This window comes from Microcaecilia unicolor, chromosome 5 (genome assembly GCF_901765095.1).
Source record: "Microcaecilia unicolor chromosome 5, aMicUni1.1, whole genome shotgun sequence".
Taxonomy (NCBI): Eukaryota; Metazoa; Chordata; class Amphibia; order Gymnophiona; family Siphonopidae; genus Microcaecilia; species Microcaecilia unicolor.
Genome location: NC_044035.1, coordinates 110,998,165 through 111,011,962, shown reverse-complemented (window position 1 = coordinate 111,011,962; position 13,798 = coordinate 110,998,165). Strand labels below are relative to the sequence as shown.

General features: G+C 49.1%; 1 protein-coding gene across 1 annotated transcript in view; it reads right to left on the bottom strand.

The window, feature by feature from the left end:
- Nucleotides 1-361: 361 nt before the first annotated feature.
- FUOM (fucose mutarotase) overlaps nt 362-13,798 on the bottom strand; it is a 96,656-nt gene continuing 83,219 nt past the window's right edge. Inside the window, exons 6-8 of the mRNA XM_030203192.1 lie at nt 7,728-8,435; nt 4,399-4,403; nt 362-795 (exon numbers count right to left, since the gene is read on the bottom strand). Of these exons, the coding sequence (XP_030059052.1) occupies nt 8,369-8,435 (67 nt within the window). The 3' untranslated portion in view covers nt 362-795; nt 4,399-4,403; nt 7,728-8,368. The remainder of the gene's footprint in view (nt 796-4,398; nt 4,404-7,727; nt 8,436-13,798) is intronic.

Here is a 13,798-nt window from a genome sequence, read left to right as displayed (position 1 = left end):
CCCCCCCCCCCCCCGGGTGCAGCACGGCGCCCCCCCCCCTCGGCACGCACCCTCCCCCCTCCGGAGCGCACCCCCCAGAGCACATTCTTACTTCAATTAGGAAGTGAGGGGCGGGCGAGAGGGCCGATCCGCCCCCGAGTGCACGTCGCTGGGAGCTGCATCGGCTCCGCTGGTTCCTTGCTCTCTCTGCCCCGGAACAGGAAGTAACCTGTTCCGGGGCAGAGGGAGCAGGGAACCAACGGAGCCGACACCCCCCCAGTGGCGTGCACCCGGGGCGGACCACCCCACCGCCCCCCCTTCCTACGCCACTGCAATGCAAGAGAAGTTTGACAAGCTGTAGCCAGGTGTGCAGTATCAAGAAAACCAAGATTTCTAGTATACCATAAAAAAAGACAAATTCCCTATAACATGCAGCAATAGGTAGATCATAAGGAAGGTTTCTTCTGTAAAACTAAAAGCTTTGAGATTGACACAGAGGCTACAGTTATGGTCGAGAGAACCTTGTCCTATTACACAGAAGAGCGGGAAGATATAACACTCAGACAGCAGATATTAGGAGCTTTTGACTGGGGTTGTTTTATCATCATTTTAAGCCCAGAACACAACTTCCAGCATGCCCCCCATGCACATCACAAGTTCCATTTTGGCTTTTACATAGTAATGAGCTCCTTTACATGCAGTTACATGCTTGCATCTCATTATGATGTAACCTACGGTGACCTAAATATCACCACAGTAGCTCACGACAAACTGTGTTAGAGCTCTTTAAGTCACATTAAAGGGTAAATAAGATGACTTTGAGGGGCATAATCGAACGCGAATGCCCATCTCCATTGCTGTCTATCTCCAAGAACGGGTAAGTGAAGGGGCGGGACAAACTGTATTTTAAAAAAAAATGGGAGTCCATCTTTTTTCCGATAATACGGTTTGTGCCAGCCAAATGCATCGGATTTGTGCGGATTTGAGCTATCGTTGTTCAGCGATAATGGAAACTGAAGGCGCCCAGCTCAAAAACGACCAAATCCAAGGCATTGGGTTGTGGGAGGGGCCAGGATTCGTAGTGCACTGGTCCCCCTCACATGCCAGGACACCAACCGGGCACCCTAGGGGGCACTTGTAACAATTAAAAAAGCAAAGCAAACTGCCTCTGAAGTCCATAGCTCCCTTCCCTTGGGTGCTGAGCCCCCCAAAACCCACTCCCCATAACTCTACGCCATTACCATATCACTTGTGGCTGAAGGTGGCACCTAGATGTGGGTACAGTGGGTTTTGGGGGCAGTTTGGAGGGCTCCCATTTACCACCACAAGTGTAACAGGTAGGGGGGGGGGGGTGGGCCTGGGTCCACCTGCCTGAAGTCCACTGCACCCACTAACAACTGCTCCAGGGACCTGCATACTGCTGTGATGGAGCTGGGTATGACATTTGAGGCTGCCATACAGGCTGTAAAAAAAAAGTTTTTAAAGTTGTTTTTTTTGGGTGGGAGGGGGTTAGTGACCACTGGGGGAGTCAGGGGTGGTCATCCCCAATTCCCTCCGGTGGTCATCTGGTCATTTAGGGCACTTTTTTGGGACTTGTTCGTGAAAAAAAAGGGTCCAAATAAAGTGACCCAAATTCGCGCTAAAAACGCCTTTCTTTTTTCGATTATCGGTCGAGGACGCCCATCTCTCCTCGGCCGATAAACACGCCCCAGTCCTGCCTTCACCACGCCTCCGACATGCCCCTATCAACTTTGCCGTTTCCGCGACAGATTGCAGTTGAAGACGCCCCAAATCGGCTTTCGATTATACCGATTTGGATGCCCACGGGAGAAAGATGCCCATCTCCCGATTTGGGTCGAAATATGGGCGTCTTTCTCTTTCGAAAATGGTAAAATTATGTATCATACCTGATAATTTTCTTTCCATTAATCATAGCTGATCAATCCATAGACTGGTGGGTTGTGTCCATCTACCAGCAGGTGGAGATAGAGAGCAAACTTTGCCTCCCTATATGTGGTCATGTGCTGCCGGAAACTCCTCAGTATGTCGATATCAAAGCTCCATCCGCAGGACTCAGCACTTAGAGAATTACACCCACAAAGGGACACTCTGCCCAGCTCACCACCGCCGAAACGGGGGAGGGGAATTAACCCAACTCATCCCCACACAAGTGGGGGAGGGGAATCCGTCCAGCTCATCCCCGCGGAGCGGGGGAGGGACACCACTCCGCCGATGCGGGGGGATCTGGCTTATCCTGCAACCGCAACCGCGGGAGGAGCTGACTGACCCTAACACCGCCGAAGCGGGAGGGGTACAAAGCTGCCCTACAGCCGCACGAAGCGGAAGGGAGTGCCGGCAGAATTTAAGTCTCAATCCAGCCCCGTAAAACGGAGGGGAGAGGAATGCAGCAGCTCACTGTAACACAAACTCGTCTCAACTCTTGAAGAATCCAAGTGAAAAAACTTGAACACGAAGTCCTCCTGAAGTAACTGAAGACTAAACTTGAACCTAAAATTCAACCAGAATATAAACAGTACAGATATCTGGGAGGGGCTATGGATTGATCAGCTATGATTAATGGAAAGAAAATTATCAGGTATGATACATAATTTTACCTTCCATATCATCATGCTGATCAATCCATAGACTGGTGGGATGTACCGAAGCAGTACTCACCCAGGGCGGGACATTGAAATCCCTGAACTCAACACTGAAGCTCCAAACCGGGCCTCCGCCCGAGCAGCCACAGTCAAGCGGTAATGTCTGGAGAAGGTATGGGCCGACGCCCAAGTTGCCGCCTTGCAAATCTCTTCCAAGGAGACGGACCCGGCCTCTGCCATCGAGGCCGCCTGAGCTCTAGTGGAGTGAGCCTTCAGCTGGATAGGCGGCACCTTCCCCGCGGCCACATAAGCCGCTGCAATGGCTTCCTTGACCCATCTTGCCACTGTAGGCTTAGCAGCCTGCAGACCCTTACGAGGACCTGCAAACAGGACAAACAGATGATCCGACTTCCGGAAATCATTGGTCACTTCCAAGTATCTGATGATGACCCGTCTCACATCCAGATATTTGAGAGCAGAATACTCTTCTGGGTAGTCCTCCCTACGAAAGGAAGGGAGACAGAGCTGCTGACTCACATGGAAGCGAGAAACAATCTTGGGTAGGAAGGAAGGCACTGTGCGAATAGTCACTCCTGCCTCAGTGAACTGCAGAAAAAGCTCTCGACAAGAGAGTGCCTGGAGCTCGGAAACTCTTCTGGCTGAAGTGATAGCCACCAAAAAGACTGCTTTCAACGTCAGGTCTTTCAGAGATGCCCTCGACAAGGGTTCAAAAGGCGGCTTTGTAAGGCTCTTAGCACCAGGTTGAGATTCCACGCAGGCACCACTGAGTGCAGAGGAGGGCGCAGGTGATTAACTCCCTTGAGGAAACGCACCACATCTGGCTGCAAAGCCAGGGAAGCACCCTTCAGGCGGCCCCTGAAGCAAGCCAGGGCCACTACCTGGACTTTCAGGGAACTGAGCGACAGGCCTATCTCCAGACCTTCTTGCAGGAACGCCAGCACTGAAGAAATTGGAGCAGTAAATGGAGAAAGTGAACCTGCTTCACACCACGCTGCAAAGGTATGCCAAACCCTGGCGTAAGCAGTAGAAGTAGAGCGCTTCCTCGCTCTCAGCAGAGTGGTGATGACCTTGTCTGAGAAGCCCTTCTTCCTCAGACTCTGCCGCTCAATAGCCAGGCCGTAAGACCAAAGGGGGAGGGATCCTCCATCACCACGGGACCCTGATGTAACAGGCCCTGCTCCACTGGCAGCCGCAGAGGATCGTCCACTGAGAGCCTGATCAAGTCCGCATACCAGGGATGCCTGGGCCAATCCGGACCCACCAGGATTATCCGGCCCGGATGCTTTGCCACCCGGTCTAGCACCCTGCCCAACATGGGCCAGGGCGGGAACACATAGAGAAGCTCTTGTGTCGGCCACTGTTGGAGAAGAGCATCTACACTCCCAGGGATCGAGGGTCCCGTCCTCTGCTGAAAAAGCGCGGCACTTGGCAATTGGCCGATGACGCCATCAGATCTAGGCTCGGCTGGCCCCAGCGCTTCGTGATGTCCAAGAACGCCTGAGCAGATAGCTGCCACTCTCCGGGCTCCAAGGTATGGCGACTGAGAAAGTCCGCCTTGACATTCATGACTCCGGCAATGTGGGCCGCTGACAGCTGTTCCAGGTTCGCTTCCGCCCACTGGCATAGATTCATGGCCTCCTTGGCTAGAGGGGCGCTCTTGGTACCTCCCTGGCAGTTGACATAGGCCACAGCCGTGGCATTGTCTGACAGGACCCGTATAGGCTTCAACGCCAGTACCGGGATGAACTCCAAAAGCGCCAACCGAATGGCTCTGAGTTCCAGGAGGTTGATAGACCACTTTACCTCTGCAGGAGACCAGAGCCCCTGCGCTGTCCTTCCCAAGCAGTGGGCTCCCCAGCCCGACAAAGAGGCGTCCGTCGTGACGACAATCCACTCCGGGGTCACCAGAGGCATTCCTGCAGACAACTTGTCTGTCTGCGTCCACCAGCTCAGCGCCTTGCGCACTGCTGGGTCCAAGGGAAGGCGCACAGCATAATCCTCCGACATCGGAGTCCAGCGCTGTAGCAGAGAGTGTTGTAGTGGTCTCATATGAGCCCTGGCCCAGGGCACTACTTCCATCGTGGCCGTCATAGAGCCCAACAGCTGCACATAGTCCCAAGCCCGAAGAGGAGAGGCTACTAGGAACTGGTCCATCTGAGCCTGAAGCTTGACAATCCGATTGTCTGGCAGGAACACTCTGCCCACTTGGGTGTCGAATCGAACCCCCAGATACTCCAGGGACTGAGTTGGGCGCAGCTGGCTTTCCTCCCAGTTGATGATCCACCCCAGGGAGCTCAAAAGAGCAACCACCCGGTTCACAGCTTTGCCGCACTCTGCATAAGAGGGGGCTCGGATCAACCAGTTGTCCAGATAAGGATGGACTTGTACTCCTTCCTTCCTCAGGAAGGCCGCGATGACCACCATTACTTTGGAGAAGGTCCGCGGAGCAGTAGCCAACCCGAACGGGAGGGCTCTGAACTGGAAGTGTCGGCCCAGTACTGCAAAACGCAGAAAGCGTTGATGAGGAGGCCAGATGGGAATATGCAAGTACGCTTCCTTGATGTCCAAGGATGCCAGGAACTCTCCTGCCTTCACTGCCGCTATAACAGAGCGGAGGGTCTCCATGCGAAAGTGCCTGATTGAACCCTTTGAGGTCGAGGATAGGCCGTACAGAATCTCCTTTCTTTGGTACCACAAAGTAAATGGAGTAACGTCCCTTGCCAAGCTGATTTTCTGGCACCGGAACGACCGCACCCAGGCGGATCAGATTGTCCAAGGTCTGCTGCACTGCCACAGCTTTGACCGGAGACTTGCAGGGAGAGAGTACAAACCCGTCTCTTAAGGGTCGGCAGAACTCTAGCTTGTAGCCGTCTCTGATGACTTCCAGCACCCAAGCGTCTGAAGTTATTGTGATCCACTCGCCCAGAAACGAGGACAGCCGTCCTCCAATCTGCACTGGGGCGTGGACCAAGGCCCCGTCATTGGGTACGAGACCCTAGGGGAGGACCGGAGGGAGCACCTCCGGGACGGCGGTCTCTGCGAAAGGAATGCTGCTTGGGGGAGAAGTTCCTCTTGAAGGAAGAGGGGGCAGAGGAGCCCGACCTGCTCGGGCGGTACCGACGGGCTTCCTGAAACCGTCCTCTGGAGGTACCGGGGCGAGCACTAGCCCGAGCCCTGACCTCTGGTAACCTCTTGCCCTTAGACGTGCCGAGATCGGTCACGATTTTGTCCAGCTCGACCCCAAAGAGCAGCTTGCCTTTAAAAGGCAATCTAGCCAGGCGGGATTTAGAGGCGTGGTCAGCAGACCTTTGCTTCAGCCAAAGCCACCGCCGCGCAGAGATTGTCTGAGCCATGCCTTTAGCTGAGGCCCTCAAAACATCATACAGCAAGTCTGCCAAATAGGCTAAGCCCGATTCCAGGGCCGGCCAATCAGCCCTCAAGGAATGATCCGAGGGGGAAGCCCGCTGCACCATAGTCAGGCACGCCCTGGCCACATAGGAGCCGCAAACTGAGGCCTGCAAACTTAAAGCAGCCGCCTCAAAGGACGACCTTAAGGCCGCCTCCAATCTTCTGTCTTGGGCGTCCTATAGGGCCGTGCCACCTTCCACCGGCAACGCCGTTTTCTTAGTCACCGCAGTGATTAAAGAAACCACGGTAGGCCACAGATAGGCCTCACGTTCACTTTCAGGCAAAGGATAGAGGTGGGACATAGCCCTAACCACTTTAAGGCTCGCTTCCGGGACATCCCACTGAGCCGAAATTAAGGTGTGCATGGCATCATGCACGTGGAAGGTTCTATGCGGGCGCTTCGTCCCCAGCATAATGGCAGAGCCAACAGGGGCTGAGGGAGAGACGTCCTCCGGAGAGGAAAACTTCAAAATGCCCATGGCCTGCATTAACAGGTTGGGCAAATCCTCTGAGCTAAAGCCGCGCTGCAGAGGGGTCATCCGCTCCATCCGAGCGGGGATCCGTCTCCTCCAAGGAATCCGCAAAGGACCGTTGGGAGAACTCAGAAACGCTGCCCTCATCTACATCGGAGGAGACAAAGTCCTCCAAGGCCTGGGAATCAACCCGAGGGCGTTTACCTCCGGGGACCTCAACCTCTTTACCAGACGAGGGAGCAGGGGCAGCGTTTTGCATAAGGAAGGCCTGATGCAGCAGCAAAACAAACTCGGGGGAGAAACCCCGCATACTGTGCACTTCCGCAGCCTGGGCTACAGCCCTAGACGCACCCTCAACCGGCGCTCGCAAGAGCGGGGGAGAGACATGCTGCGCATCCAAGATGGCGTCCGGCGCGACACTCCGCGAAGGAGCCGCGCGGGAAGAACGGCGCTTAACTTTAGCCGCTTTTGTGCCGTCGCCCAAATTAAGGGCGTTCATGGCATCAATGTCTCCCACCTCAAGGGCGGCCCAAGAAGAAGCCGTCCAAGCCGCGTGGCCAGCCAATATGGCGGAGGCGAGCCGCGGGGGATGGGCGTTTATGGCGGGAAAAACCGCCACACCGGAGGAAGGACCGGGACACTCATCGGTCACGAAACTGTCACCCAACAAGGGCGAATCAGACTTTAAGAACCCCGCATCCCCTCTAGAAGCGCCCAAGCGATCAGGGGAGCGACTCTTTGCGCCCTCGCCCTCCGACGCCATAGGCCACGTGGAGATCAATCGGGGAACCCCCTGCCCGCTATAAAAAGGTAAAAATTACCTGCTTTCCGCTCCGAGCTGTAACGACCTGGTGTCCCAGTGAGTAGCTGCAATAAACGTTTAAATAAACATCGAAATAAACGCCTTTAAGGACGTTCAAAATTTTTTTTTTTTTTTTTTTAACGGAGCCAGCGGGAGGGGGGAGAAAAGGAGGGACCTGGCGCCACCAGGTTTGCACTTGCTCAAGAAGAGCCCTCAACCCCAGGCACTCAACAAAACCTAAAAATTAGGCTTGGAGGCCTAGCCAGAGCTGCTGCTGTGTGTGACCACCACCTGCTGAGATAGAGAACATACTGGGGAGTTTCCGGCAGCACATGACCACATATAGGGAGGCAAAGTTTGCTCTCTATCTCCACCTGCTGGTAGATGGACACAACCCACCAGTCTATGGATTGATCAGCATGATGATATGGAAAAGCTGGATACAGTCCTAACACAGCTTAATAATACCCCCCCCCCCCTAGGCATTTTGACCTGAGCCAACACATTTATTTGGTCACCTTGATTATCTACAAAGGCAACAGATAAATAAATGAATACCTGCAGTCTGAGCTAGAATGTGGAGCCAGAGCTAGGACTTGGAGCTGGAACTGGAGATTGGAATGTATGCCTGATTCAACCTGCTTGTCAATTGAAAATGAGCCACTTTGCATGATTTTGCTTCACAGCAGCTCATTACTGGCACATTTTAAAAAGCTTTCACGTGAAAGTTTATTATCGTGAAGTATACTTTTCTTCAGTACATAAAGGCCACAGTCACCCAAATTAATTTCAGTCTTTATGATTTTGTTTGAGAATCAGTGTCAGCTCCTTGGAATCTTGAAGAATAATCACTGGACAGGGAACAATTATATATCTGGATCCTCCTTTTAATGTGGAGCACTTCTTAATTTTGATAATATGTTTTCAAAACAATTGTATCATTTGTTATTTTTTCATTTTTTATTGTTGGAATTATAGGAAAGTCTCTTATATTCCAAAATCTCTTCAATCTCAGGTTAAATCTGTGCATTATTTTGATATGAAGACAATGATGAATCTATGATTAAAGCAGTATCACTTAAAAATTAGGGCTGGTCTTCTGGAGCTATCACACCTTTCTTAAGGATGAGATTTCCATATAATGCAGTTTCTCTGAAAAAAAAACATATAAATCTAATTATGGCTTTTTAAATCCTCACCATTCCAATAATCAGGAAAACAATATTTAACCTTACCTTCTTTATTAGGAGCTCTGATTCTCTATTTTCCTTCCTTTTATTTCCAAGTTACTTAAGATTTATTATTTGCATGGCAATGTTAACTATTAAGATTAAATGATTATTGTAACTCTCTTTATGCCAGCACCCCTCTTCAATCTTTTACACACCTTCAGCTCATTCAATCTACATCAGTCAAGATGCTCTACATTGCAAACTGTTTTGACCATGTTACCCCTCTGCTTAAGCTTGAACATTGGCTTCCATTCACTGCATATGTCACTTTTAAACGTCTCACTTTGGTTTACAAATTGCCCTCTGCTCCTGCTTATCTCAAACTTCTCATCCCCTACATTCCCCTCCGCTTCCTCCGCTCCGCTTTTCATAATGTTCTCTGGTTGCTGTCACCCTTAGAACTTCATCTAACTTCTTTGCGCTCTACTGTCTTCCACTTTATTGGCCCAAAACTGTGGAATGACCTCCCACTTCATATCAGGAACCAATCAACTCTCTGAGCATTTAAGGGATTGCTCAAATGTCATCTGTTTACTCAAATATTTGGTCCAGATAGCAACTAGTTGTGTAGGGCTTTTTTCCTTTCTCTTCTCCTCCATTTCTCCCTTTTTTCTTATTGAATTGTAAACTGCTTTGAAGTCTAATACAGGCCATATAGCAGTATATCACATGGAAACAAATAAATAAATACTTTCTGTAGTTGGGATGGATTGGAATGAATGATCCTTGAGTTTAAGTATACAGAGAATCCCCTTTCTTTAGAAATGGTAGAATGGTGAAAAGAGTATTCATCTTGATTTTCAACTTGTTCAGAAAAATTTGGACTGTGGTCTGGAAAGGAATGGAAAACAAGAGAAACCTCTTGGTTGACATAAGATTTGGGGAGTTGGGTCCAGTGCAAAAGGTTGATCTGGGTGCCGCCTGAGAAGCATGAAGTGGTAACTCTTTTCAATTACACTCTGAAATCAGGAATCTGTAGTAACAGTCTGCCCCACAGGAAAAGCAGGATACATATTCTGGAGGGGTTGTGACTGTTCAGCAAGAAAGTAGACAAATTACTTAGGTTGAGCCCTCTCTCTATGTTGTGGAGAGGCATTTTCGATATGGCGTCTAAGTCCAACTCTGGATGTTTTGCTAAAAAAACAGCCAAAATTCAAGTTGGGAATATAGCCTTTTTCAAAACAGAAAAATGTCTTCTTCTTTTTTTTTTTTGGAAAATGGCTATTTGCTAGATGTCCATTATGGCAGAAAAACATTCAAGTACTGGGAACACCCAGATCCTGCCCTTAACATGCCCGATACGCCCCCTTGTGATTTGAATGCACTTCTAATGGACTTCATAGAAAAACATCTTAAAACTGGTTTCAAAAATACCAATTTGGATGTTTTTGTGGGGAAAACGTCCAAAACAGATTTGTGCCATTTTTGGATTTTTTCTCTTTTGAAAATGAGCCCCAAGGTCTTTTAATGAACAGGTTGCTGACTTAATTGTGGTTGTTTCTGATACAAAAACTTTAAGTTGGTAGAAATCTTTGTTGTACTGGTTGAAAGATCATCATCTGCCTGATGATCCAGAAGAGGAAGGTGTCACAGCCGAAAGATGCTGAAGGATGGAGCAATGATCCATTATAGTATCAAATATCTAGGTGTTTATGTTTATTAAAACATTTGATACTGCATAAACTGTCTGACAGATCTAAGCAATGTACAGTCTAAAATGTTATATACACATAGAGAGAACTCCATAATCAAACTAGGAAAGATGTGCCCTCAAGTCAAACCGACTCCTGATAACTGCATATTGAAGGACTCCCTGCCCTTGGGTTTGCTATTGACTCCTCCCATAAGCATGGAGGAGACTTTTCCCAAGGTCACAAAGAGCTGCCATAAGTGCATAAGTAATGCCACACTGGGAAAAGACCAAGGGTCCATCGAGCCCAGCATCCTGTCCATGACAGCGGCCAATCCAGGCCAAGGGCACCTGGCAAGCTTCCCAAACGTACAAACATTCTATACATGTTATTTTTGGAATTGTGGATTTTTCCCAAGTCCATTTAGTAGTGGTTTATGGACTTGTCCTTTAGGAAACAGTCTAACCCCTTTTTAAACTCTGCCAAGCTAACTGCCTTCACCACGTTCTCCAGCAATGAATTCCAGAGTTTAATTATGCATTGGGTGAAGAAAGATTTTCTCCGATTTGTTTTAAATTTACTACACTGTAGTTTCATCGCATGCCCCAGGGGCGTAGCTACGGGTGGGCCTGGGTGGGCCCAGGCCCGCCCAATCACAAACATCGCGAGTTCGCGACAGCAGCAGCACGGCAGGGACGGCACCCGCACGGCGCACCCGCTAGCTGATCTCGGGCTCCGACGGACAGAGTCTCCAGCCGCACGGCAGCCCGATTCATCTCACTCAGGCCCGCCAGTCCCGCCCACACCACCCAAGCGCACACACGCGTCGCGGCCTAGCGCTCAGCTGATCAGGCTCACTGCAACATCAGCCCGGCCCGCCTACTAGGCGCCCTACCTTCGGGAGTGCAATGCAGCGCGCCAGTACCACTCACTGACTGGAGGAATCTGGACATTGCTGTGCGCGGCCTTGCTCTCGCCTCTCCTTCCGCTCGTGGTCATGGCATCTGAGGGCACACAGGGCAGGCAGGCTAAAAAAAAAATTGCTGCACGTGCACGCACGCACGTAGGTGCGAGGCGAGCCTCAGCTGGCCCTACCTGCATGTGGGGGAAAGAAAAGTTCAGAAGATCATTCCAGAAGGCAAGGCAGAAAGTTCCAGTGTCTCCTCCTCCTCTCTTACTGCCAGTGCCAAGAGGTAAGCAGCAGCCCAGCCCAGCCCAGCCCAGCAGGAGCAGGTAATAAAATTGAAAATGCTTTCTTTTTCATCATAAAAATCATCATGTATATTTTTTTTAATTAAGCTGGGGCCTGGGCACTATTAAAATTTATTGTTGTGGAATTTCTGGGTGGGGTAACCACTTCACTGCCTAGGGCAAAAAATGTATATATTTAATGATTAAAATATACCTTTTTTTGCCCTGCAGTGAAGAGCCCACCCCGAAGCCCACCACCATGACCTGCCAGCATTTTGATTATTCTTTTGTAATCAAAATGATGGCTGTGGTCTGGTAGTGGGCTTCTGGATTGGGGGGGTAGACATTTCACTGCCGGTGCCTAGGGCAATGAGGAGCCCATCCCCACCCAAAAATTCCCCAACAATAAATTTTAATAGTGCCAAGCTAGCTTAATTTTTAAAAAGTTGTCTTTCTCTCATTTTGGTGGGTTTTTGGGTGGGGATGGTCTCTGCAGTGCCTAGTTTAAAATTAAAATTTAAAAAAAAAGTGTAGGCATCGGCGGTTTTCTCTGGGTGGACCGGTGCGTGCAGAAAAATTCCATAGGGGGTGGGTAGGGAGTAGGACAGGGCTGATGCTAGGCTACAGGGAGGAGTGGGGTGAAGGATAGAGCTGATGTTTCGCTATGGGATGGATGGTGGGGAAGGGAAGGATTGATACTGGGCTACAGGGATGGATGGGGAGGGGGGGTAAGGTAGAGAAGGGAAGGGCTGATGCTGAGCTATGGGGATGGATAGAGATTATTGAAGGGAAATGCTGATGCCAGGTTGCTGGGATGAATCTGGTAGGGTAGGGAAGGTCTTTATGTTTTTGTAATATGTTTTAAAATTAATGTGTGTTGAATTGTGATCTGTTTAGTACTGCAGAGATAATGTGGCATAAAAATTTAGTAAATAAATCAATACATTTATAATTTTTGCTCCTTTATTCTGTAATTGATGAGGGTTAGTCTGTGGTCTGCATGTGACCACGAGCAGATGAGAGTTTCTGCTGGCATGTGGCTTTTTCCCACTCATGGCAGGCTCAATGCGGCAGGCAATGGAGGGTTAAGTGACTTGCCCAGAATCACAAGGAGCTGTGCCTGAAGTGGTGTCTAGCTTTTCCAATGGGATGTGTATTGCTGTTGTGTTTGTTGTGTATATTCACTGCTGCCTTTTTAAAGGTACTGTTATTGGAACTGGTGCTATCGTTTGCAATATAGGCTCTAAGAAGCCTCTTTGCAGGATCACAAAGTACTTGGCAACAAAGTGATTTTGTGTTACTATTATTGAGGTGCTACTACAATTTGAATACATTGTTCCAGGATTGTGGGGGTGCTAAGCTTTAGTAAAAGGGCAACTTTATTATGCTTCTGCTACCTATGTTGTTGGATGTGTTATTATTATTTGTTACATTTGTATCCCACAGTTTTGCAGGCTCAATGTGGCTTACATGTAACCGTCAATGGTGTTAACCAATTCTGGTCTGAACAAATACATGGTATGAATGAATACAAAGTGATACTGTTGTAGAATGAGATGCATGTATGGTAGGTACAATTGGGAGAACTTAGAGAGGGAAGGGGGGAAGAAGAGTCAGGTAATGTCTGTTACGGTCTTTGGTTACATTGTGTTGCAAGTGTCCAGGTATTTTTATGTTGGGTCGGTGGGGTATGCTCTTCTGAACAGGTCTGTCTTTAGTGCTTTCTGAAAATTTAGGTGGTCAAGCGTAGTTTTTACTGCTTTTGGCAATGCGTTCCATAGTTGTGCGCTTAGGTAGGAAAAGCTGGATGCATATGTGGATTTGTATTTCAGTCCTTTATGTAAATGTAAACTCAGAAGATCCTTATCACAAAACTTACTGAAGTTATTATGATTTTAGCTTCGAGGAGAGAAAAATCCCGGAAGTGTTCCAGAGATAAATATATTTCCTGATAGTGTTCCTTATTCTGCCCCCATGGCAAAACAGAGTTCATTACTATACTACTTCAAAAAACCACGTATAGAGGAGCATGGTGAGGATGCAGATAGAATTGAAAGACCACATCTAGAGGAGCATGGTGAGGATGCTGTTCCCTCAACAAGTTCTACTTTATGCTCACAGATCAGTAAACCTGGTGTGCAACCAATGGAATTACTTTCAGATTTATCTGACATTGATGAACCACCAAAACAGCCAAAGTTACAGGCTTTCCCAGTTTGTACAATTAGTGGCAAGTCCCGAAGTTTTTCATCTCACTGGTATGATAAATTTTGCTGGCTGGAATACAGTGCAAGCCAGGATGCAGTGTTTTGCAAAGCATGCAGACATTTTTCTGATACCCGGGCTGAAGAAACTTTCACAAGAACTGGCTTTAGAGATTGGAAGCACATGAATCAGAGCTGCTCAAAACATGAATCCAGCAAGGCACACTGTCTTGCACTAGGAAAATTTGAAGACTACA